Genomic DNA, 26,151 nt, shown 5'->3' with positions numbered 1-26,151 from the left:
GTGACAAAACGGATTGCACTGTGATAGACTGCATCCAATTTGTTGAGTAGGGTATTGGAGTTAATATTGGTGTATGTATGCTGTGGTGGTGGAAAAACAGAATTTGTTAGCCAATTCCATTGAAGCTTTCATGTGGACGATCATACAGAGTCATATTAACCATTTGTATGATTGAACAAGTGCGCCATCGTGTGGTACGAATATATAAACTGTAGCTAGAGTTTCCATATGACAAATTAGTGAGATATAAATGTACAGAAGACATGGTAATCTACAGTTTAAAATATCTTTATTGTTGGGGTGATTCAGGCATGAGGCATGAAAACATGAGACATTGAAATTGGTTGAATGCATTTGCATGACATCAAATAACCGTCTGCCCTTTGGCCTAATTTAGAAACAAATAAAAGGCAGATAAAACATGACCTGTAAGGTCTCTGAGATGCTCTCCTCTACCCTTCAAAGTGCCCCATCACTGCCAACCTCCCCACACTGAAAGCGGACAAAGTCCAGAACTCGTGCCCCCTGCTCCGTCAGGTACTGTGCCACTGTCCTACTAGGGTCAGGGAGGAAGGATTGGGGCAGCAGGCGCGTCTCCGCATCCCCACAGGGCAGGTCATCCATATTGCCCAGGGATACGGGGGCCTCTCCCACTACGTGCTGCCCTAGCTTCCTCCCCAGGGTGTCCTGCGCCCCATCCTTGCCCCCCTGGAACACCACGAGGGCGCCGTATCGCCCCATGGCCATATCAGACTGACCCGCCACACCACCGTGGATGTAGGAGCCGATATGCCAGCCTGCAGGGATACCAACCGTCACCGCCCGCCTCACTGACATGTTCTCACCCAGACGACCTGACAGGGGACGGGACAGGAAATTACAACTTCACTAACAGAGTAGTCTTCAATTTCCAAATAATGCTGCAGATAGGTTATTAAAGCTCAAATTCAATGAGAGCATCTCAATATTGATAAGAGTCTACTAAATTATTAAATGGCTATTTGTATTACTCACTCACCTATTGTAAGGGCCAGCTGATCAGCCAGAGAAGCACCTTCACCCAAGTTCAATTTCGAGAGGTCCTCTGCTGCCAGGAGACTCTGAAACCAACAATGATAAATGCAGTTTTAAGTATTCCAACATGTATACTAGGGTGATGTGGCTACTGAGTGGGGGATGGTGTGGTAATGTGTCATACCTTCACATATCCAGTTTGGCCCTGGTTTTTACTGCTGTGGTGAGCCATGGTGGCGAACGCCACATCCTTCACCAGCTGTTGGAACTTCTCATTACGGGCAACAAAGTCTGTCTCACAGTTCACCTTCAACACACACAAACGTGGAGGACATTGAGATACAAATACTTCTGATAATTTTTACATTTGATCAAACTAAACAAATGAAGATGACTGTTAAAGCAGGTATTATTCAACTTGAATATTGTATGCAGACTGCATCAAGGAGGATGAGTGATAGGATCTCATTGAGTGAATGAGATCTGCTTACCTCTACCATGACTGCAGCTTTGTCTCCTACAAACAGACCAATCAGCCCCTCTTTGGCCCTCCTCCCCTCCAGCTTGCTGGCCTTGCTCCAGCCTTCTTTCTGGGCCTGCTCATGTAACCAGCTCTCTGCCTTGGTTGGAGAAAAACATTACACACATTATCCTAAATATACACTACATTTAAGTCAGCAGCTGCCCCAATCCTGATCCAGGAGGCCTGCATTGTGTGCAAGCACTGCAGGGCAGGCTTTTGTTCCAACCAAGCACTAATTTACCAGATTGAAAAGTACTAAAACCATATTTGTTATTGTTGGGCTGGAACAAATCCTGCACCTCTTACACATCCATCCCTGCCCTGCTCAGCAAGCAAAACTGTACTGAAAGAAACAATGTTTACCTTTGTGATGTCATTATCACATTTCTCCAATGCTTTTTTGCAGTTAATGAATGTGTAGCCAGTACTTTTGCGTAGTTTCATAAGGAGAGCTTTCTCTGCAGCAAGAACTGGAAATCCTGTGTGTAAAGACTGTGCATGATGAACGGTGCAGACCTGGGGTGGACAAGAAATGAGATTATCGAACGTTACATTTCAGTGAAGCCATCATCATTGCTAACAGATTAAATCAAATGTCCAAGATGACCTCTGGTCCTGGGAATATATTTCAATTCACTGTGATGTTGCCAACAACACTCAAAGGCTAGCTGCAGAAAATTGAATACTTTAACGTTCTTGTCCCATACGTGGTTAGCTAGGCTAGGTACTGGAAGCTAGCTAGCTTCAAATCAACAGCTGACAGCAGCTTCAGAAAGCACAATCAGAAAAAAATTGCTGGATGCCAGCGCACCCTTTTCTTGCCTACCTTTGAGAACTCTGTTCTGATTGATCTGAAAACATACGTTAATGCCATTCTTGTTTTTTATTTATTCAAACCTCGATATTTCTCCTTATGAAAGCCGGAATGTCATTGAACTTAGCCGGGTAAGGCAAAGGAACATGGACAAACTTGAGCCAGGAAATGTAGCTATAAACGTTTGTTTAGCGCCATCTAACGTACTGGAATGCCTACCACACTGAGCCTACAATAGTTCGAAGGGGCTTCACTTCGGTGTAGAATGTATGTATACAAATAAATAAAAAATCAGGGACGCAACTTCCACTGGACCACCCGCTGTATGACTCCCACCCGCTACTGCAAGAACTTGTCCCTTAGGCTTTTGTGATGCAGCTCACTTGCCAGCAATTTTTCACCATATAGGGAATGTCAAAAGCGCAAAAATAACTTAAGAAATTGTTTAAATTACCAGAGATTCTCACATGGCCGTTATATTAGGCTATCTGTATTACAGGGCTATATCAGCCAATATGCTATAAGTAGTTTGAAGAAAGCAGAGATGGAGAGACTTACACTTTCTCTAGAGCTATTTTTATAGCATACCTTTTAGGAGCAGAAGCAGAAATATGGGTGATCAATATGTTAGGACTATTTCTATACAGTGTAGTAAACTATTTAAGAAGTACATTTCCTTGGAAAGATAACTGATTTTCTGCCCATCCATAGGCTATAGCCTACTCTATTTTATTGAGACCACACGCAAACCTGATCTCGCAGGTATGGCTACTGAATTTGAAGCAGCAATAACGACGAGAGCGACTTTGGCTGCGTTTAGCATAGGACTATATGCACAGGCAGTACACAACACTGCTCATCAGGCCTTAGCAGGATCAGCTGGTGACAGGAGTCCCAGCAGGGTCAGACAGCCAGAGATGACCATTCTATGGAGCTCATGTGAATTTTGCAGTATATTAACAATATCAGTGAATGATAAAAAAAAGTTACATCATTGAATTGATGGGTAGACCTCCAGTAGCTACAGGACAGCAGCTTTAGCTTAAAGCTACAGTCTGGGATCAAGGAATAATGCCTCCTCTTAGGAGGATCAGATGGCCACAGGGGTGTCAGCAGGGTCAGGCAGCCAGGGAAGACCAGTCTGTGATGGAGCTGAGGTGAATCTTTGCAGATACACTTTATTTTCTCTGTGCAGCAAACAATAGCAGACAAGCCAGCTTTTTAAGGCACTTGGACAAACCTACAAAGTTGATTTCCAAACTGTATCAAGGGTTGATAGCTTTTCCCTATGACACAAAACATGTAAAACAAAAATGTGAGGAAGACCTGGTATTGATGATGAATGGATACAGATATGTTTGAATGCCCAGTCATGTTCATATCATCTCAGGCATCAATTACTGCAGTTTAAGACCATTCATAGAATGTACTTTATTCCAGTGAAACTGAATATCATGCACTCAGAAATGGCATTCCTCTGCTGGAGGTGTAAAACACAAAAGGGGACATATTTGCATATGTGTCACGCCCTGGCCATAGATAGGCTTTTATTCTTGGTTGTTTTGGTTAGGCCAGGGTGTGACTAGGGTGGGCATTCTATGTTCATTTTCTATGCTTTGTATTTCTTTGTTGTTTGGCGGGTGTGGTTCTCAATCAGAGGCAGCTGTCTATTGTTGTCTCTGATTGAGAACCATACTTAGGTAGCTTTTTCCCACATGGGTTTTGTGGGTAGTTGATTTCTGTTTAGTGTTTTTTTTTTTTTTTTTTTTTTTTTTTTTTTTTTTTTTTTTTTCCTCTTCTCTTCTCTTCTCTTCTCTTCTCTTCTCTTTTTCTTTCTTTCTTTCTTTTCTCCCTCCTCTTCTTCTTCTTTTCTCTCCCCTCTTTCTTTACCCTCTTCTTCCTCTCTCCCAACTTTCAGGTCATTCCCTATGTTGTTTTTGTATATAGTGTTCAGTGTCAATAAACAAAGATGAACACGCTGCACCTTGGTCCTCACCTTCTTCCACCAACAGCCGTTATGGTCTTGTGAAGGCTGGCTGAATTCTGACAATTGTATGTTATTTTATCTCAGCATGTCTACTGATTCTCCCTCATCCCTGTTTTTGTTTTCTTGGAAATGTTTATACTGGAGACTGTCATCTGAAGAAACTGTGTAACCAGGCATTTATAGCGGTTAAGAAATGCATTGCCATTAATTGGAAGGTTGGTTATCCTCCCACAATGTTAAGTTACAGTTGAAGTTGGTAGTTAACATACATTTAGGTTGGAGTCATTAAAACTCATTTTCAACCACTCCACAAATGTCTTGTTAAAAAACTACAGTTTTGGCAAGTCAGTTAGGACATCTACCTTGTGCATGGCACAAGTCATTTTTCCAACAATTGTTTACAGACAGATTATTTCACTTATAATTCACTATCACAATCCCAGTGGGTCAGAAGTTTACATACACTAAGTTGACTGTGCCTTTAAACAGCTTGGAAAATTCCAGAAAATTACGTCATGGCTTTATAAGCTTCTGATAGGCTAATTGACATAATTTGAGCCAATTGGAGGTGTACCTGTGGATGTATTTCAAGGCCTACCTTCAAACTCAGTGCCTCTTTGCTTGATATCAATTTCCAAACGCCTGAAGGTACCACGTTCATCTGTACAAACAATAGTACGCAAGTATAAACACCATGGGACCACGTAGCTGTCATGCCGCTCAGGAAGGAGACACATTCTGTCTCCTGGAGATGAACGTACTTTGGTGTGAAAAATGCAAATCAATCCCAGATCAACAGCAAATGCCCTTGTAAAGATGCTGGAGGAAACAGGTACAAAAATATCTATATCCACAGTAAAACGAGTCCTATATCGACATAACCTGAAAGGCCGCTCAGCAAGGAAGAAGCCACCGCTCCAAAACCGCCATAAAAAAAAGCCAGACTACGGTTTGCAAATGCACATGGGGTCAAAGATTGTACTTTTTGGAGAAAGGTCCTCTGGTCTGATGAAACAGAAATAGAACTGTTTGGCCATAATGGCAGAAGCTTGCAAGCCGTAGAACACCATCCCAACCGTGAAACAAGGGGGCAGCATCATGTTGTGGGGATGCATTGCTGCAGAAGGAACTAGTGCACTTCACAAAATAGATGGCATCATGAGAAAGTAAAAGTATGTGGCTATATTGAAGCAACATCTCAAGACATCAGTCAGGAAGTTAAAGCTTGGTCACAAATGGGTCTTCCAAATAGACAATGATCCCAAGCATACTTCCAAAGTTGTGGTAAAATGGCTTAAGGACAACAAAGTCAAGGTATTGGAGTGGCCATCACAAAGCCCTGACCTCAATCCTATAGAAAATTTGTTGGCAGAATTGAAAAAGCATGTGTGAGCAAGGAGGCCTACAAACCTGACTCAGTTACACCAGCTCTGTCAGGGGGAATGGGCCAAAAACATTCACCCAACTTATTGTGGGAAGCTTGTGGAAGGCTACCGGAAATGTTTGACCCAAGTTAAACAATTTAAAAGCAATGCTACCAAATACTAATTGAGTGTATGTAAACTTCTGACCCACTGGGAATGTGATGAAAGAAATAAAAGCTGAAATAAATCAACCTCTCTACTATTCTTCTGACATTTCACATTCTTAAAATAAAGTCGTGATCCTAACTGACCTAAGACAGGGAATTTTTACTAGGATTAAATGTCAGGAATTGTGAAAAACTGAGTTAAAATGTAGTTGGCTAAGGTGTATGTAAACTTCTGACTTCTGCTGTATGTATCACTAGATTTGACTTATTACAAGATTAAGGGTATACTGGGTAACTTTCATAAGGTCTGGTTGCCTTATACGGAATTCAGGACGAATAAAGGAGTCTGTATTGAAAACATGCCCACGTCAGGGGAGATAACTATTAAGGAAATCCCTAGCTGCTGGGCTGCTCAGTCCTGGCCCTGGGGGTCTGCTGTCTTGTGGGTTGTCACTCTGGCCTTTGCCTAACACACCCAAAATGAATTAAATACATTTTTCATTTAGATCTTAAAGTTTTTTTTTATGATGGTAAAAACTGTCTGAAAGAAATCTGCCTAATGTATTGAATTATCAATACATTAGCCAGTTAATAGGAAGTGTCCAACTATTCTAAGCAATTCACCTTGTTAGTCAATTAGTTAGAATAGTTTATCATCCGTTTGTAAAGTATTCCTCTGTTTATTGGCTCTAAGCCTAGTTAAATTGTATATGAACTCTACCAAAATAGCCAAAAGCTTAGCACATTATAGTTATTTCATGTCAACAAAAGCAGGGTGTAAACTGTTCTCTCTTGTTCCTTTTCTCTATCTTGCTCCACATCCTGCAAGGGCCGTCGTGACAAGTGCCACTGCAACTCGAAGTTCTCCCAGTATGACAACTGCTGCAATGACTATGTAGCCCTCTGTACTGGTGAGAGGGTACTGTGGCATTCTGATCTGGAGGCATGAAAACAAAACCATGTCCCTGAAACATATCCCACTGTCTACTACACCTAGGCTCAGTTCATTTGAATCTGTTATTAGTTTGAGCTGGCCTTTTTTACATCCCGGGCAATTATCCACAACTGGTGAAATTCACACAGTGGTCAAGGTCGATCACAGTTGACCATACAGATACTCCTGCATCATATCTGAAAGAGTCCTTACTACACAACCTTTGTGAACAAAATCAAAATGAACATACCGGCTCAATATTAGAACAGTCAGCTATTCACCTTGCTGTGGGCCATAGTGGCAGGATGGTTCACTAGTGTTTGAATCAGGGTGCCCTCAGTCTTTTACAGCAGGATGTGTGTTTGGCCAGTAGAGGTCATTGTTGTGTAATGTAAATCGTCACAAATCATCCACATCACAACAATCTTCAATAGGCTCCTTATGTGAAACACAGGACTCAGCAGTTCATACCACTTTAAGACATTATTGTTAAAATGTAAATTTAAGCTAAAACATATTAATTATGACTTCTCTTCTAAGCACCCGCTCCAGGATTGTCCTGCCAGGGCCGCCGTGGGGAGAAATACAACTCTCAGAACAAGTGCCACTGCAACACCAAGTGAAGAGATCACAACAACTGCTGCAGCGACTACACCTCCCTCTGTGGAAATGGCTTAATTGTTACTCAAACTGTTACACCAAATGATTACAACCCTGGTACTGTATTTGTCCTGTAGTACATTATAATGAGTTAATGACCCCACAACAACATCGAAATGACCTATGAAATGTTAAAACAATGTCATTACTTCTCTGTGCTACAACAGTACAATGATTATTCATGTAAACTGTTCCCCATAGTTCTGATACTGTAGGTTCTATGGGTGGTAGGCTATTTTAGGTTCTATGGGTAGCAGTCCCTAAAATAAAGTGCTCCTTTCCTGTGTCTGTTATGCTCTGGTGGTGGAGATACCGGCAGTAAAATCACTGATCCAGTCTCTGTCTAAAGCTCTGTATGCTCTGGACTCCAACAAGCCCTCTGCGTCAGAGCTGATCATTGACTCCCAGGCCAGAGTGCCCGTCTCCCAGACGTGCTCCCAGAACGACCTTTGTTCTCTTATTCCTCTCTTCCTCTGTCTCTTATGTAATTTTTTCTCTCTCACTATATCTTCACCCCTCTTTCTGTCACTGTCCAACCTCCCCCTTCTCTCTGCCCCTTGCTCTATTTCTTTCTCTCTCTCTGACCTATATCCTGACTGTGTTGTCTTCCATCCAGGCTGTTCCAGTTCCTGGACGAGGCATCTCTGTTCTCCAAGCCGTCATATGTTAGAGGGCCTCCCGAGAGGCGCTGCGGTCTAAGGCACTGCATCGCAGTGCTAGAGGCGTCACTACAGACCCGGGTTCTCCTGTTCATACCGCTATCATCCAAAAGGTGAGGTCAGTACAAGTGCATCAAAGCTGGGACCGAGAGATTGAAAAACAGCTTATATCTCAAGGCCATCAGACTGTTAAACAGCTATCACTAACTCAGAAGGGCTGCTACCTAAATTGAGACCCAATCACAGGACACTTTAATAAATGGATCACTAGTCACTTTAAACAAGGCCACTTTAATAATGTTTACATATTTTACATTACTCATATCACATGTATATACTGTATTTTATACCATCTACTGCACCTTGCCTATGTCGCTCGGCCATCGCTTATCCATATACTTATGTGTACATATTCTCATTCACCCCTTTAGATTGTGTGTATTAGGTAGTTGTTGGGGAATTGTTAGATTACTTGTTGATATTACTGCACTGTCGGAACTAGAAGCACAAGCATTTCGCTACACTCGCATTAACATCTGCTCACCATGTGTATGTGACCAATAAAATTGTATTTGAATTTGATTTACAAGTAGGCTGTAATTGTGAATAAGAATGTGTTTTTATCCGACTTGCTTAGTTAAATAAAAAACCAAAAATATGCTGCCTTCATGGCCCTGCAGGACAACTACAAGAGGAACATAGGCACCACTGAGGACTTTACCCCCCAGCAGCTGGCTGAGTAGGACGCCTTCCTGAGGGAGACCATGTTCAACTGAGTTGGGCAGAGAGCTCGCCCTTCACCAAGAGTATTTACAGTGCCTAATGAAAGTCTACACACCCCTTGCACAGTCTTTGCATTTTGCTACCGTTGTACACAACCTACTCTACATTTCCAAAGTCAAAGAAAAATGATAGAAAATGTTCCTAATTAATCAAATCAAATTGTATTTGTCACATGCGCCGAATACAACAGGCATTGGCACCTTACAGGGAAATTCTTACTTACTTAGTCTGGGTAGCCCTTTGATTAGCTGTTCAGGAGTCTTATGGCTTGGGGGTAGAAGCTGTTTTAGAAGCCTCTTGGACCTAGACTTGGCTCTCCGGTACCGCTTGCCGTGCGGTAGCAGAGAGAACAGTCTATGACTAGGGTGGCTGGAGTCATTGACAATTTTTAGGGCTTTCCTCTGACACTGCCTGGTATAGAGGTCCTGGATGGCAGGAAGCTTGGCACCAGTGATGTACTGGGCCGTAAGCACTACCCTCTATAGTGCCTTGTGGTCGGAGGCTGAGCAGTTGCCATACCAGGCAGTGATGCAACCCGTCAGGGTGCTCTCGATGGTGCAGCTGTAAAGTATTCTGAGGATCTGAGGACCCATGCTGAATCAGTAACCAGTGTGACCTGACCTCCTCCCCAGGATGCTATGGCTCAGAGGAGAAGTTCCTCCATGACCTGAAGATGATGTGGTTCGACCTCTACTCCTGCTACCCTGGCAAGATGGACTCCAGCGGCTTCGAGCAGGTCTGTGTGTGTACTTGTGTGTGTATGGGTATGTAGTGTGTGTGTATGTGGTGTGTATGTAGGAGTGTGTGTGTTCATAAAGTGTATATTTGCTATTGTAGGGGAGATTCAGTGTGGGAAGATATCTGGCTTCCACAACTGGCTCCAGTTCTACCGGCTGGAGAAACAGGGTCTGATTGACTACTACAGCCATAGCTTTGACAGACCTGTAAGCACCAAATAAACCATCACAATCACGACACAACTCTGTAATCGTAACACAAAGTCTCCAACAAAATAAGATTTGACTGAGATCTCTCTCAATTTCTCTCTCTCTCTTTCACTCACTCAATTCAATTCAAGGGGCATGATTGGCTTGGGAAACATATGTTAACATTGCCAAAGCAAGTGAAGTAGATCATGTACGAAAGTGAAATAAACAGTAAAAATGAACAGTAAACATTACACTCACAGAAGTTCCAAAATAATAAAGACATTACAAATGTTGTATTTGTCACGTTCGTCGTAAGGATCGGACCAAGGCGCAGCGTGGTATGCGTACATTCTTCTTTATTAAAGAAAGAACACTGACCAAACTAACCCTCGGTGGTGGCTCCGGTTCTGGACGCGCCCCCCCTCCTTATGCTGATCCCTCTACCTTTGTAGAACCAGACCGTGGATCATCGCCGGAGGCCCCGGACTGGGAATCATCGCTGGAGACCCCGGGCTGGGGACCGTCGCTGGAAACCCCGGGCTGGGGACCGTCGCTGGAGACCCCGGGCTGGGGACCGTCGCTGGAGACCCCGGACTGGGGACAGCCGCTGGAGGCCCCAGACTGGGGACAGCCGCTGGAGGCTTCGGACTGGGATCCGTCGCTGGAGGCTCCGGACTGGGGTCCGTCATTGGAGGTTCCGGACTGTGGCCCGTCATTGGAGGTTCCGGACTGTGGCCCGTCGTTGGAGGTTCCGGACTGTGGCCAGTCGTTGGAGGTTCTGGACTGTGAAACGTCGCCGGAAGCTCTGGACTGGGAACTGTCGCCGGAAGCTCTGGACTGTGGAGGCACACTTGATACCTGGTGCGTGGTGCTGGCACTGGTGGTACCAGGCTGAAGACACGCACCTCAGGGCGAGTGCGAGGAGCAGGAACAGGACGTACTGGACTGTGGAGGCGCATTGGAGGCCTGGTGCATGGGACCGGTACAGGTGGCACTGGGCTAAAGACACGCACCTCAGGGCAAGTGCGGGGAGGAGACACAGGACGTACTGGACTGTGGAGGTACACTGGAGGCCTGGTGCGTGGTGCCGGCGCAGGTGGTACCGGGCTGGTGACACGCACCTCAGGGCGAGTGCGAGGAGCAGGAACAGGACGTACTGGACTCTGGAGGCGCACTGGAAGCCTGGAGCATGGAGCTGGCACAATGCATCCTGGCTGGATGCCCATTCTAGCCCGGCAAATGCGAGGAGCTGGAATAGAGCGCACCGGGCTAAAGACACACACCTCAGGGTGAGTGCAGAGAGGAGGCACAGGACGTACTCGACTGTGGAGGTTCACTGGACACCTGATGCATGGGACCGGTACAGGTGACACCGGGCTGATGACACGCACCTCAGCACGCACGCTCTGCAGCGCTCTCAATGCTAGCACCTCTCTCCGGAATCTCTGAGATTTTGAACTCCTCATCTGACTCCCTGACTGGCTCTGGTTCGCTCCTCGGCTCCGCCGACTGCTCCATGTGCCCCCCAAAATTTTTTGGGGGGTGTCTGGTATAACTCCTCGTAACGTCGCCGTTCCGCTTTCGCTGCCTCTATTTCCTCCTTCGGAAGGCGATACTCCCCAGCCTGCATCCAGGGTCCTGCTCCATCCAGGATCTCCTCCCAGGTCCATTCCTCCTGAACACGCTGCTTGGTCCATTTTTGGTGGGTTCTTCTGTCACGTTCGTCGTAAGGATCGGACCAAGGAGCAGCGTTGTATGCGTACATTCTTCTTTATTAAAGAAGGATCACTGACCAAACTAACAAAATAACAAAACGAACGAAACGTGAAGCTAATATGAATAGTGCAGACAGGCAACTAAACATAGAACACGAACCCACGAACACAAAAGGGAAAATGGCTACCTATATATGATCCCCAATCAGAGACAACGATAAACAGCTGCCTCTGATTGGGAACCATATCAGGCCACCATAGACATACAAATACCTAGACCTACAAAACCACTAGACATACAAAAACCCTAGACAATACAAAAACTAGCATACCTACCCTCGTCACACCCTGACCTAACCAAAATATAAAGAAAACAGAGATATCTAAGGTCAGAGCGTGACAGTATTATGCATATATACAGTGTTGTAACGATGTGCAAATGGTTAACGTACAAAAGGGAAAATAAATGAACATCAATATGGGTTGTATATACAATGGTGTTTGTTCTTTACTGGTTACCCTTTTCTTGTGGCAACAGGTCACAAATATTGCTGCTGTGATTGCACACTGTGGTATTTCACCCAGTAGATATGGGAGTTTATCAAAGTCGGGTTTGTCTTCGAATTCTTTGTGGATCTTTGTAATCTGAGGGAAATATGTGTCTCTAATATGGTCATACATTTGGCAGGAGGTTGGGAAGTTGTCACGGCTGACTAGGTGTGTAGATAGGAATCAGGCGCAGAGTGCAGAGGTCCAGGGGAAAGATGCACTTTAATGCGGCACCAAAAGTAAATGCCCAAACACGCAGGGCGCAAAACATTGACCAACCCAAAACAACGGGTAACACGGTCCAGAGCACAAACAACACCAACGACACAAACGTGAACTTCAAAATAATCCCGCACAACAAAGGGGCGGGTTCCACACGCTAAATAGGGAAGCAAATCAAGCACACACAAAATAGGAACAGGTGTAACTCATGAGACTCAAATAAAACTGTGAAGGACCTCGACGTTACTCTGGACCCTGATCTCTCTTTTGAAGAACATATCCAGACCATTTCAAGGACAGCTTTTTTCCATCTACGTAACATTGCAAAAATCAGAAACTTTCTGTCCAAAAATGATGCAGAAAAATTAATCCATGCTTTTGTCACTTCTAGGTTAGACTACTGCAATGCTCTACTTTCCGGCTACCCGGATAAAGCACTAAATAAACTTCAGTTAGTGCTAAATACGGCTGCTAGAATCCTGACTAGAACCCAAACATTTGATCATATTACTCCAGTGCTAGCCTCTCTACACTGGCTTCCTGTCAAAGCAAGGGCTGATTTCAAGGTTTTACTGCTAACCTACAAAGCATTACATGGGCTTGCTCCTACCTATCTCTCTGATTTGGTCCTGCCGTACATACCTACACGTACGCTACGGTCACAAGACGCAGGCCTCCTAATTGTCCCTAGAATTTCTAAGCAAACAGCTGGAGGCAGTGCTTTCTCCTATAGAGCTCAATTTTTATGGAATGGTCTGCCTACCCATGTCAGAGACGCAAACTCGGCCTCAACCTTTAAGTCTTTACTGAAGACTCATCTCTTCAGTGGGTGATATGATTGAGTGTAGTCTGGCCCAGGAGTGGGAAGGTCTCTGCCTGGCCGGTTCCCCTCTTTCCACTGGGATTCTCTGCCTCTAACCCTATTACAGGGGCTGAGTCACTGGCTTACTGGGGCTCTCTCATGCCGTCCCTGGAGGGGGTGCGTCACCTGAGTGGGTTGATTCACTGATGTGGTCATCCTGTCTGGGTTGGCGCCCCCCCCCCCCCCCCCCCCCTTGGGTTGTGCCGTGGCGGAGGTCTTTGTGGGCTATACTCAGCCTTGTCTCAGGATGGTAAGTTGGTGGTTGAAGATATCCCTCTAGTGGTGTGGGGGCTGTGCTTTGGCAAAGTGGGTGGGGTTATATCCTTCCTGTTTGGCCCTGTCCGGGGGTGTCCTCGGATGGGGCCACAGTGTCTCCTGACCCCTCCTGTCTCAGCCTCCAGTATTTATGCTGCAGTAGTTTATGTGTCGGGGGGCTAGGGTCAGTTTGTTATCTGGAGTACTTCTCCTGTCCTATTCGGTGTCCTGTGTGAATCTAAGTGTGCGTTCTCTAATTCTCTCCTTCTCTCTTTCTTTCTCTCTCTTGGAGGACCTGAGCCCTAGGACCATGCCCCAGGACTACCTGACATGATGACTCCTTGCTGTCCCCAGTCCACCTGGCCGTGCTGCTGCTCCAGTTTCAACTGACCTGAGCCCTAGGACCATGCCCCAGGACTACCTGACATGATGACTCCTTGCTGTCCCCAGTCCACCTGACCGTGCTGCTGCTCCAGTTTCAACTGTTCTGCCTTATTATTATTCGACCATGCTGGTCATTTATGAACATTTGAACATCTTGGCCATGTTCTGTTATAATCTCCACCCGGCACAGCCAGAAGAGGACTGGCCACCCCACATAGCCTGGTTCCTCTCTAGGTTTCTTCCTAGGTTTTGGCCTTTCTAGGGAGTTTTTCCTAGCCACCGTGCTTCTACACCTGCATTGCTTGCTGTTTGGGGTTTTAGGCTGGTTTTCTGTACAGCACTTTGAGATATCAGCTGATGTACGAAGGGCTATATAAATACATTTGATTTGATTTGGATTTGATGAGACAAAACTAACCGAAAAGAAAAAGGGATCGGTGGCGGCTAGTAGGCCGGTGACGACGACCGCCGAGCACCACCCGAACAGGCGGGGGAGCTAACTTCGGGGGGAGTCGTGACAGAAGGGCAGTTCAGTTTCCACCTCATTTTGAGGGCAGTGTGAACATAGCCTGTCTTCTCTTGAGAGCCAGGTCTGCCTACGGCGGCCTTTCTCAATAGCAAGGCTATGCTCACTGAGTCTGTACATAGTCAAAGCTTTCCTTAAGTTTGGGTCAGTCACAGTGGTCAGGTATTCTGCCACTGTGTACTCTCTGTTTAGGGCCAAATAGCATTCTAGTTTGCTCTGTTTTTTTATTCATTCTTTCCAATGTGTCAAGTAATTATCTTTTTGTTTTCTCATGATTTGGTTGGGTATAATTGTGTTGCTGTCCTGGGGATCTGTGGGGTCTGTTTGTGTTTGTGAACAGAGCCCCTGGACCAGCTATCTCAGGGGACTCTTCTCCAGGTTCATCTCTCTGTAGGTGATGGCTTTGTTGTGGAAGGTTTGGAAATCACTTCCTTTTAGGTGGTTGTAGAATTTAATGGCTCTTTTCTGAATTTTGAAAATTAGTGGGTATCAGCCTAATTCTGCTCTGTATGCATTATTTAGTGTTTTACATTGTACACAGAGGATATGTTTTGCATAATTCTGCATGCAGAGTCTCAATTTGGTGTTTGTCCCATTTTGTGATTTCTTGGTTGGTGAGCCGACCCCAGACCTCACAACCATAAATGGCAATGGGTTCTGTAACTGATTAATTTATCTTTAGCCAGATCCTAATTTGTATGTCGAATTTTATCTTCCTTTTGTTCACTCTCTTTCTAAGTGGACTTCCTACCCTGATGTTCTTGGGATGCAGTTTATGTGGGATGGCTACTTCAAGCAGGTTGGTTCTGCCATCATTGGCTACAGTTCTGAGTTCAAGTTGGCCATGTACAGTCTTTGCTACATCACCCGTCCAGGGAAACAGCGAGTACTCTTTGTGTGTGTGTGTCAATTATTTTTCATTATCTACCAAAGATGATGTACACACTATTCAAAGCCATTGCTGTTCTCCATTTCCATCCATTTTGGACCGTGTGTCCCATTATGTCTCATTATGCTTGTGTACTGTATATGTGTGTTTGTGCTTGTTGCCATTGAGTGTTCTGATTTCATCTGGTTTTCTATGTCCAGGTGTAAACAGAGCCTGGGAGGGAAGCCACTGGTGATCCAGACCTACACCTGGGAACACTCCTCCTATGGGAATGGGAAGAAGTACATCGGCTCCGCCTTCCCTGCCATGCCCTAGAACTGAAGCACACAGCAGCCACTCAGCATTCAACAAGCTAGCAACAGTCTGTCAATCACATCCCGCATCAAACTCAACAATGTCCAATCTTAGTCCTGATACATAAGAGCATTTCATTATTTGTATTTGTAAATGGGTTCCATTTTTTGTAAATGGGACAATTCATGTATGAATGTTTTGCGCTCATTATAAATGTATTGCAGACATTCAGCATTCAGATTGATATTTGAAGGCAAATTTCCTGTGTCATTTTGTATTGTGCATTTTGTAAACACTGTATATATCTGCTCAATCGGAAATTACCTTGGCATGTCTATTGCACAATCTATAGCTTCAGCAATACATATTGAATATAGCCCTTAGTCAAGCAATGAAGAAATCTGCAGGGTATGAGAATCCCATGCACTCCTGAGGGCCTGATCAAACTATGCCCAACGGGGCTGAAAATTGGCATTTACACGCTCCTATAGCGGGCACATGGGGACACCCCACCACTAAGAGCATGTGTGCATCTGACACAATCGCTTACTGTCTTACCCCCCAAAAAAATAAAGCAAAAGAATAAGCAGTGTCCTGCACTCCTCACCGATAAACGAATGGAAACTAATGGAAACAAAAACACATTTAGCAGATCCAATTCTGCTTGACCTACTCCAAACAGTACCCACTAGCTAAACCTGTTCCTATCAGCTGTCCGTAAAGCCCTGTGTGTCCCACCCCAGCTGGGGGTGAGGATCTGCGTGTGTGAGGCTGCTTCCAGCTGGGATGGGGGGTCGAGTTTACCCATTCACTCATCCAGGGTGACTAACGGGATAAACTCTGGGTCTGCCGACAGGACAGGGGGACACACTTGCACCCCTGTTTAAAGAAAGTATTAGAGGAGATGGATCTGCCTTAGATCCCATTGTCCCCCGGTGTGTGTGCGTCCGTGCCAAGTGAGAACACAAGGCCAGTCACTTCATACAAAAACCACGTCTTTCAGGAATTCATCTGATTTGGGCCTCAATAAATGGGCTGAGTCTCACATCGATCTGACAATAACGATACGCTCTGTGAGTAATTTCCCCAGTTCAGTTTTGTCAGACCATATTACATTTTCTGGGCCGGCGACTCTGAAAAGTAGAAGAGTAAATGTCCTCTCTTTTTATACCCGAAATGGAATCAAATTAAACCACAGTGGGGCGAGTGGGAGAAAAAGATTCAATTGTTCCTTTTGTCGCTCTCACAACTTCATAATCGAATTATAGCTGGCCACCCGCCAACCCCCACCACAGATAGCCCCCCAAATGGGCTCCCCCTGGCAGATATAGTAGCCACCTGACTTTTGTTTTGTAATTATATTATCCCGCTCTCTTTAGCGTGTCGTGGCTAATGGCTGAGCGGGCCAGTCCAGCTGCACATGCAGAAACAAAGCTGCTTATGGGGCCAGACAATAGGCCCGTGGAAAAGGAACGCCTGAAGGCGGTCGGCCAATGAGCACGCACCGCAGGGGGCAAACGGGGGGTTTAGGGAAGGGTTAAGAGGGTTTGGGGTGTAGCTGGGGGGTGTCTATTTTTGTGGCCCTGTGGAGTGGCCTCATCAATGGGATGGTTGGTATAAGGACACATGGTCTAGATCACCAGAACGTTTAGGGCTTAGGTTGGAGGGAGGTTCAAGTGTGGCTCAATGTAGCTTCCAAGCTGATGAGGGACCATGAAACTCAGAGTAACTTTCATTCTCTGGAGGTCTGTTTGTCTTTCTGAACGCTCAATAATAAACAATATGATCAGCCTATTGTCCTCCCTACTCAAAACATCAAAAGTATTTGGGGAGAATGTCGGTGATGGGATGGTTGGGCCCACAAGTATTACATAAAGAGGTGAATGTGATATGTTATTCTCAAATCAATTGTAAAAAAAACAATTTAAAAAATCTATTGCACATTGTAATAGCATCATTTCTGATACGTGATATTGTGAATAAAAGTGTTTACAACTTGATTATAGTTGCACATGCAGTCTTTCCAGACAAATTGCAACACCCAACCCCCCACCAACACACACACATGTAAGTGCTCTCTCCTCATTCCCAAACAGGGTATCAAGATTTCTCATAGGACTCCCTGTCTGACAGATGGACACAGCCCCCTCTCCCTACTGTAACTGAAAACAGGAGCGCTGGGGATTCAGGAAGAGGTTGTGTGCTTGTGTGTGTTTGTGTGTGTGTGTGTGTGTGGGGGGGGTTCTGCTTTCTGCAGCTGAAACTGCTGCCCTCTCAAGCAAACATAGAAACATACCAACGCAAGGCAAGGTGAGGAGGGAGAGTCCTTAGGGGTCAATGTTAGGTCAGGTGAGAATAAAACTGCATCTGAGCCGCTAGCAGATAGTTACTGAACGAGAAAAAAGGGGGAAGAGGAAAGAAGTATGAGCCATCTGTCAGAAAAGTTCATAGTGCATGACCAACACCAAGGGGACTAAGGCACATGACAGCAATCATATCTACCTCTTTACCACTTGTGGAATAGGGATATTTCTCCCCCTTTAATGTTGCTCCAGTTATATTTTGCTCCAGATAAATTGAAATGTGTGAAAATTAAAGAGAACAAAAAAAAGGATGAATTGGATGTGAGAAAAGTGGCAGCTTGTCTTCATATCTAAATGGCATATGTTTATTTTTGTCTTGTTTTGCGTCACCCATAGTTTGCTTTTGAGTCTGCCGAAGTGAGGCTATTCCCACTCTGGGGAAGAGCAAGGCCTGGCTCAGTTATTTCCATTCTGGGTTGCAGGTGTGGAGTAGGACAGGCATTGACCCAGAGGGAGAGGGAGAGGAAGGGGGTGGTGGTGGTGGGGTCGGCTGGGGAGTGTGAGACACATCCGTTGGGTGCACAGACAGTCCCCCCATCTAACCCCTCACTCACCGCTCCCTCCAGCATGAGCACATGTGATTCTTTCTCTCATGGGACAGTAGCACTTCCCTCCATCTCTCTCTATCTTTCCCTCACACAATCACACACACTGTGTATCTATTGAATGTCAAGTCTATACAGAGATGAACATACCCTTTAAAAGCATAATTGTAAAATAATTCACAGAATGAGGAAATGAAATGCTCTGTATAACCCACATAATTAGAATCATTACATTTCTATGGTATAACCTACCTACTTGTAGAGTTGGCTAAATTAGTAGGCCAACTTGCTACACAAATAACAGCCCACTTGTAGCTAGATGACCTGTCTCCATTCGGTTAGTCTGTTCTGTCTTTCACCTCAGGACTTCTCTATGCAGGCGCCGCGCCTGTCCCGTCTCGTGAGGGGTGTCTCTGGAGCCCTATTTAATTAGCGTAATTGGGTGCAATGAGCTCACGCCCGACGCCAATATCGGTTCAGCAAACGCGGATGTATGAATTACGAGGGAATCGCGCAAACACCTGCTCACGCGCAACCGCAAGCTGTCACAATCGGTTAAGCTCGCAGAGCATCTCACTTTACGCTAAAGTTGCACTGCTTATTTGTTGATACAGACTGATAATACAAATTGTACAAATAAAACGATTGTAACTATGAACATGTTCTAATGTAGTGCCGCAATAATGTTATGGGCCATAAGAGCTTAGGCCTGCAGGCTATCAATCTAATTAAAACGATTTTGTTTCACACGCACGCACGAACGCACACACACACACACACACGCACACAACTAGTGAACTTTTTTTGTTCATGACATTGGCCACGGGCCGGGCCACGCGCGCGCTCGAGCGCAGATGAATTGGATGCTAGAGGATGAGAGAGCGGGAGGAGGAGCCTGTCTGTCGGTTGGACGCTAAAACCCCGGGCCCCCGCGGAGTGAACTGCAGAGAGGCGTCACTCTGGGATGGAACACTGACAACTGCGAAGGAGACGCAGGGGAGAAAGTTCAAGATTGAGTGCTTTAGGCAAATTGAGATAGTAAACTGTAGGCTAAATCCGCTCAACAGCCAATAACAATTTACAGGAGGTCCTAGGGAGCGTTATTTCAAATATCAGGTAGGCCAACCTCATCTGTTTCATTTCGAATGAATGTCAATGTCCAGAGATCATAGTCTATTTCGAATAGCATAGGCCCATTGGAAAAGTAATAATTGACTATTCAAATATTTTAATAATATTTATGTGAAGTTGAATGTGAAATGTGAAATGTTGACCATTTCTAAATTGGTAAGGTAGCCTAGTAGGTTATTATTTGACATTTTCTAAATGTTGGGTTAGGCCCATAGGTTATTCGGCTAAGTAACGGGAATGAGGCATAGGCTACAGACAGATTAATTAGATAGGCTACAGACAGATTAATAAATAGTTATCAATTTAGGATTCTTAAGAACTGCGACATGATCATTAGGCACTAGGCTGCTGTTCTTAAAATGTGCCTGGCATAATCTTAAGGGAAAACGTTAACAGGTGTAAGCCTACTTAAAGTGGCAATCAGCAGTTGAAACAATAACAAAGCCTTGTCCTCGCCCCTGTTTCTGTAAAAAGCTGAAGGATGGGGATGGAGAAATGTAACAATCTCAAATTCATAGACAGAGCTATGAATGCAAGGACTGAGCATCTATGATATCAAAATGATAGTTTTAACCACATTTTGAAGCTATAGAGTGTTTGTTTACATGTACTTTGTTTACAAACATTGGAGTAAAACAAACATATATTTTGGGCTCTGAAGGGGTGTGGCAGTTGAACTAAGCTTATGAGGCATTTATAACTTATATTCTTCAAGAATCAATGGGTGCATATCATTAATTTATAAGTCCAAAGAATGGATGTGGCAACTGCAGATTTTCCCTTTAAATGGAAACAGGGATTATTTATCCAAAGACAGCCTAAACCTGGGTTACCCCACCTGCTCAGCCTGCTTCAGAATCACTTTGGTCATCAGCTTGTTCCTAAAATGGTCATAATCATTGCTGACATAGCTGGGAAATATCTCAATAAATAAACAACATATTTATGATATTAGGCTAATAATTGTATGAAAGTAGCCTATGCTATAGGTTATCAAACTAAATTATGGTGCGGAATAAAAATCAATGACACACACAAAATTGTGGACAAATGACTTAAAACCTAGTTTCAAATAGGCCTATAGATCTGGGATGGGCAGCAGACATTTTTTTTTCTCCCCAAATGTTTTTTCGCCTCAACAAAAAAAAGATTTAAAGTTTTTGGTCTGTACAATCACCAGGAATTCACCAAAGTATTCCCACGAATAAAAACAGAGACGTGATTGTGTCTCAATATAATGACGGTAATTATTGTTATTTTCAAATATATATATATATTTGAGCTTAGTTGTGGTCAATTTGCAGTGTGCAAATTATTTTCCCCCGACCATCCACTTTGACAAAAATCGACCCATGGCCGAATCTAGTTGCCTACCCCTGCTATAGAGGATCTAATAGGCTAAATTAAGATCATTTTCTAGAACTCCCCAAATAGATAACTTATGGGCAAACCTACAGTGAAAACTCCTAGTGAAATCTAGCCTATCATCGCCATAATTATTTTAAAAAATTGTTGCAGAGTTATAAATAGATTTTTCTGAGTTCCCTGTTACTGATCCGGGAATGTAGTCTAACCTTGAGTTAATCCCATGTTGCCGCTTCATCCATGGAGGGAGCAAATCCCGCAATGGCCCAGATTGAGAGTGCATCCCGGTGTCCGCCGCAACCTAAAAGCGAGGAATTAGAGTTTTGAAGTCCCCCGAGATCAAGTCTCCCCTCGGATGAAAATAATCCTTGTAGGCTACGCACGCTGTTTGCAGACAAACAGATTACATATGAAAGCAGCATGTTTCATGAAAATCTTAAAACATAAAATCCCTAAAATATTCAAAGAACCCCCAAAGCATTGCACCAAACTGGTAATCAGAGGCCTTATCTTAGACAATTGATTGTGGTTCTAAGTAGATTGTAGAGTAAGCAGGCTAAAGCTAGTCCTGACCTAATCTCTCATGAACAGACAACATAAACATAAAACTAAATTACGTGAGATTTTTGTTCGAGATCAGTCCTGCTCTAGTGCTCACCTTGAGGCTACTACAGTAGGGATAAAACTGCTATAAATAGACTGGTCTGGTCCTCAAGACCAGCTTGGGTCAATGTCCCAGCATCAGTAGGTCTATCAGTAGAAAACTTACTCTCAATTCACATCAGTTTTGGACAGGATAGACAAAACAAGTCAAAGGGTAAAGTTGTGATGAGCCTCGTTTTCTTAGTACAAAATATTTGATAAAAAGTGTATATGTTAAGGTCAGAACTATTGCTAATGTTGGTGTGTTGTTTCCAGGAGACCATGATGGCCAATTTGTACGGAAGGCCCAGCGAGGGGGCGGAGCTAGTCAGCTCTCTGGAGTGGATGGATGATGACGTGAGCTCCCCAGACGGAGACAAGCCAATCAAAGCACAGCGCTACAGACCAGGCGGAATGGGCCACCTGGGCAGGGAGCTGGGCAGCGAGGATATGGAGGAGGATGAGGAGGAGGAGGAAGAGGAGGGCCAGGGAGACGGGAACGCTCCCAAACGCCGAGGGCCCAAGAGGAAAAGGATGACCAAAGCCCGGCAGGAGCGCTTCAAGGCGCGACGTGTGAAGGCTAACGCCCGGGAGCGCTCAAGGATGCACGGGCTGAACGACGCGCTGGAGAACCTGCGCAGCATCATGCCCTGCCACTCCAAGACTCAGAAACTGTCCAAAATCGAGACCCTGCGGCTGGCGCGCAACTACATCTGTGCCCTGTCTGAAGCCCTGGAAGGGGACCAGTCCACGGAGAGCAGGGCCTTCATGGATACCCTGTGTGAAGGCCTCTCCCAGCCCACCAGCAACTTGGTGGCTGGCTGTCTGCAGCTCGGGCCTGGGGGTTTTGTTGAGGAGAGGCCTGAGGACAGGAATGGGGGGAGAGGAGGGCCCACAGTCCTGGGAGGTGTGGGGATGGCTGTTAGACCAATCAGCTACTCCTCCCCCGGCCTGCCCAGCCCGCCCTATGGTACATTGGACTCCGCCCACCTGCTCCATCTGAGGGGAATGAAAGGAGGGGCTTACGAGAGCCACTCCCCTAATGACTGTAACACCCCTCCCTACGATGGCCCCCCAACACCCCCGCTCAGCATCGGCAATAACCTGGTGCCCAAGCAGTCTTCTCCCCACTACCTCCCCCCTCACCACTACCCCCCCTCCTCCATGGGCCTGTACCAGAGCGCCCGCTATGAGCTTCCCCTGGAGATGCCCTATGACTCGTACCACCCTCCTCACATGGCACCCCCGCAGATGGGAACAGTCTATGGGGATTAAGGGCCAGAGAGGACAGATGGGGCAGATGTTACTCTCTCCAACAACACAACAATCACCCTGCCCCAACTGGCTTCATCTTAACCTATGACTGAGGTGTTGGGAGAAATCAGACTTTGGTACTGAACACTGTGAAAGCAGCCCATCGTTGTGAACAACTGGGTAGTGCTGTTGTGGACTGTTGTTTACATTTGTGTACTGTAAAGGTTAGGGCTCAACACTGTCAAAGTCTGCTCATGATTGACTTTAAACCAGTTGTTTGCTGCGGTTGTTTCTGAATGCTGATTAGGTTAAAAGGCACCCACAACTTGACCATTTCCTATTCCTAGTTCCTATTGGTGGAAAGGCTGTCTTGAAGAAGGACTTCAGCTTGACCGCTATGACCACATTATGACCACATTATGACCACATTATGACAACATTATGACCACATTATGACCACATTATGAGCACTTCTGACCAGCACTGGGAACATGAAACAGATCATTCACGTTAATGCATTATACATTTATTTATTATCTTATTTAATATTTATATGAACTGCTGTTAGTAATGCTGTGTTTATCCGTTTTATATGTGTTTGGTCTTGGCCTTCTCTATTTGTGCTGTCCTTGTTACATTGTTGACGGACTCTGACAGTGTATCTGTTATCTCTCTGTGTCCATTTCTCCTTTGTTGTGTGTTCTTTCCTGTTTCACACTGAAAAGAGATTCTCATATAATATTGCTAGTGTAATGTTGCTGATGACCAAGGGGAAAACTGCCCGTGAGGAAATGAGAAATGTCTGCTGTTGTAATGAATAGAACAAATATAAATTCCAGAATGTGATTGAAGTTGAACTATCAGCCAGGTGGATCTTATTCATGGACATTCCTAAATCAAATATACTGTATATGTTGTATAATATTCTGTCCAGACACTTTCTCCATTGCCAAATATGTTCCTTTAAATGTACAAATGTTCCTCGAGCTGAAAACTTTTGGATTGTATTTTTTAACAAACATTTTATGAATTAAAACAATGGAAACTTATTTTTTTGGTGTGAAATTCTGAAAGTGAGTTTGCTTAGATGAACAAACTGTCTTGTTAGGTCAAAAGACAGTCAAGGACCAACTGCAATTAGGGTGTTTGCAGGTAGTGGGAGGGAGTGATATGTGAGAGTATGGACAGGTTGTAACACAATGAGAGAGGTGAGAGGGAGTAGAGAAGATGACGGGGGGGGGGGGGGGGGGGGGGTTCAAATGAGAGTACTTCTGTGACTACTGTTATTATGCTACCACCCCTGAGAAAATCCTTTCCCCACACACACACACGCACTCACACTCGCACACACACACACACACACCCCTAGGCCTACAGGTGGAGACCAGAAAGGGAGTGAGAAACGAGCATGCAAGAGAGAGAGAGAGAAGGAGAGAGAGCGATAAAGAGAGAGAGAAGGAGAGAGAGAGAGGAGAAAGAACGCTAAAGAGAGAGAAGGAGAGGGAGAGATAAAGAGAGAGAGAGGAGAAGGAGAATGAGAGAGGAGAGAGCGATAAAGAGAGAGAGGAGAGAGAGCGATAAAGAGAGATAGCGAAGGAGAGAGAGCGATAAAGAGAGAGAGAAGGAGAGAGAGAGTGATAAAGAGAGAGAGGAGAGAGAGCGAGAAAGAGAGAGAGAGAGGGAGAGAGCAATAAAGAGAAAGAGAGAAGGAGAGAGAGAGAGAGCGATAAAGAGAGAGAGGAGAGAGAGTGATAGAGAGAGAGATAAAGAGAGAGAGAAGGAGAGAGAGAGAGAGAGGGAGAGAGCAATAAAGAGAAAGAGAGAAGGAGAGAGAGAGAGAGCGATAAAGAGAGAGAGGAGAGAGTGATAAAGAGAGAGAGAGATAAAGAGAGAGAGGAGAGAGAGAGCGATAAAGAGAGAGAGCGATGAAGAGAGAGCGATAACAAGAGAGAGAGAGAGAGAGAGAGATAAAGAGAGAGCAATAAAGAGAGAGAGAGATAAAGAGAGAGAGGAGAGAGAGTGATAGAGAGAGATAAAGAGAGAGAGAAGGAGAGAGCGATAAAGAGAGAGAGAGATAAAGAGAGAGAGGAGAGAGAGTGATAGAGAGAGATAAAGAGAGAGAGAAGGAGAGAGAGAGAGCGATAAAGAGAGAGAGCGATGAAGAGAGAGCGATAACAAGAGAGAGAGAGAGAGAGAGAGATAAAGAGAGAGCAATAAAGAGAAAGAGAAGGAGAGAGCGATAAAGAGAGAGAGAGAGAGAAAGAGAGAGACATGAAAAATGGAGATGCATAAAGGGGAGTTTTGCTGTTAAATGGCCACTGTGGGTCCATTGTAAACGCAGCCTGTTCTTTCTCTTGACCCCTGACCCTGCATTGTGCTGAGGTTGCTGGCTCTGGAGGGAAAGACAGCTGGGAGAAACAGAGGGGAGGGACATTTCTCTGACAGACAGCTAGGGGGGGCAAATGCACAGGAGGGTGAGCTACACCCCCTCATAAACCCGCCTCCAACCAATCCCATCCCTCTTCATTCAGCATTGGAATGACACATAACTTTGCTCACACGCACACACACATAGGCACACACACACGCACACACGCACACATACATAGACAGGTGGAAGATGGTGATGCAACAAGTATTTGTGCGAGGGTGTGTGTATTGGGTGTGTGTTGCTGGGCAGACATTATTCAGAAGCTGTCTGGCATTTGAACAATTGAAACCTCTAAAAAGCTGTGTGGTTCTCAAGAAGACAATAAAGGTTATTGTGGGTGAATGTTGAAAGATGAGGAGATTGTCTTGATAGCAAGCCAGCCAACAATATATTGGGGGGGGGGGGGGGGGGGGTGAAGAGAGGAAGACAGGAGGAGAGAGAGAAAAAATGAAGAGAGCGAGAGAGAATGGTGGAGACGGAGAGAGTCCCTGCTCACTCTTCACTGAGAGACATGATGACACTGTCACTAACAGAGTCCATCTGCGCTCACTCTCAGAGTATAAAGATCAGAAACCTCTTGTGAACAAATATTTCATACCGAGCAGACAATAGATATTATACCTTCACTGTATGTCTCACTGATAGGCAGAGTGAAGGTTATGACATCTTACTTTACAAAGAAATATCAACAGACAAGGCAAGTGGCCCTCCTCCTTTTTTCCTCATACACCATTCAACCCACTCCCACTCTTTCCCTCTCGACTCTTCCCACTCTCCTCCCTCAACTTCATCTCTCATCTCGCTCTCAATCTTTTGGTTTAGCTACACTAATCCATTGGCTAGCTCTTAATGAAAGAGTGGATGTGCAGAGGCTGGATTGCAGCAGGATG

At 45.0% G+C, this 26,151-nt stretch overlaps 2 protein-coding genes and 1 pseudogene across 2 annotated transcripts; 2 read left to right on the top strand and 1 right to left on the bottom strand.

Moving 5' to 3' along the window:
* Positions 1–272: 272 nt before the first annotated feature.
* Positions 273–2,518, bottom strand: tsfm (Ts translation elongation factor, mitochondrial). The gene is made up of 6 exons (XM_021569288.2): positions 2,364–2,518; positions 1,901–2,053; positions 1,506–1,634; positions 1,199–1,321; positions 1,019–1,100; positions 273–854 (listed from the first exon to the last, which is right to left on the bottom strand). Exons 1-6 carry the CDS (start codon positions 2,409–2,411, stop codon positions 460–462), a joined length of 930 nt encoding a protein of 309 aa, XP_021424963.2. The 5' UTR covers positions 2,412–2,518; the 3' UTR covers positions 273–459.
* A 6,272-nt stretch (positions 2,519–8,790) lies between these two features.
* LOC110493237 lies at positions 8,791–17,494 on the top strand (annotated as a pseudogene).
* Positions 17,495–19,390: 1,896 nt separating this feature from the next.
* LOC110494326 (neurogenic differentiation factor 4-like) lies at positions 19,391–23,879 on the top strand. Its single transcript, XM_021569287.2, has 2 exons — positions 19,391–19,554; positions 21,853–23,879. Exon 2 carries the CDS (start codon positions 21,859–21,861, stop codon positions 22,849–22,851), a length of 993 nt encoding a protein of 330 aa, XP_021424962.1. The 5' UTR covers positions 19,391–19,554; positions 21,853–21,858; the 3' UTR covers positions 22,852–23,879.
* Positions 23,880–26,151: the final 2,272 nt, after the last annotated feature.

The sequence above is a fragment of the Oncorhynchus mykiss genome, chromosome 17 (genome assembly GCF_013265735.2).
Source record: "Oncorhynchus mykiss isolate Arlee chromosome 17, USDA_OmykA_1.1, whole genome shotgun sequence".
Lineage (NCBI taxonomy): Eukaryota > Metazoa > Chordata > Actinopteri > Salmoniformes > Salmonidae > Oncorhynchus > Oncorhynchus mykiss.
The sequence above is the reverse complement of the archived record's forward strand: the minus strand, read 5'-3'. Positions and strand labels throughout refer to the sequence as shown.

Bases quoted from the DNA above. Each gene is read 5' to 3' on its own strand.
- tsfm (XM_021569288.2), bottom strand. From the start codon at position 2,411: ATGGCATTAACGTATGTTTTCAGATCAATCAGAACAGAGTTCTCAAAG. The intron at 2,054-2,363 runs GTAGGCAAGAAA...TGTCCACCCCAG, and splicing joins TCAGAACAGAGTTCTCAAAG to GTCTGCACCGTTCATCATGC. The intron at 1,101-1,198 runs GTATGACACATT...TGTTGGTTTCAG, and splicing joins GCCAAACTGGATATGTGAAG to AGTCTCCTGGCAGCAGAGGA.
- LOC110494326 (XM_021569287.2), top strand. From the start codon at position 21,859: ATGATGGCCAATTTGTACGGAAGGCCCAGCGAGGGGGCGGAGCTAGTC.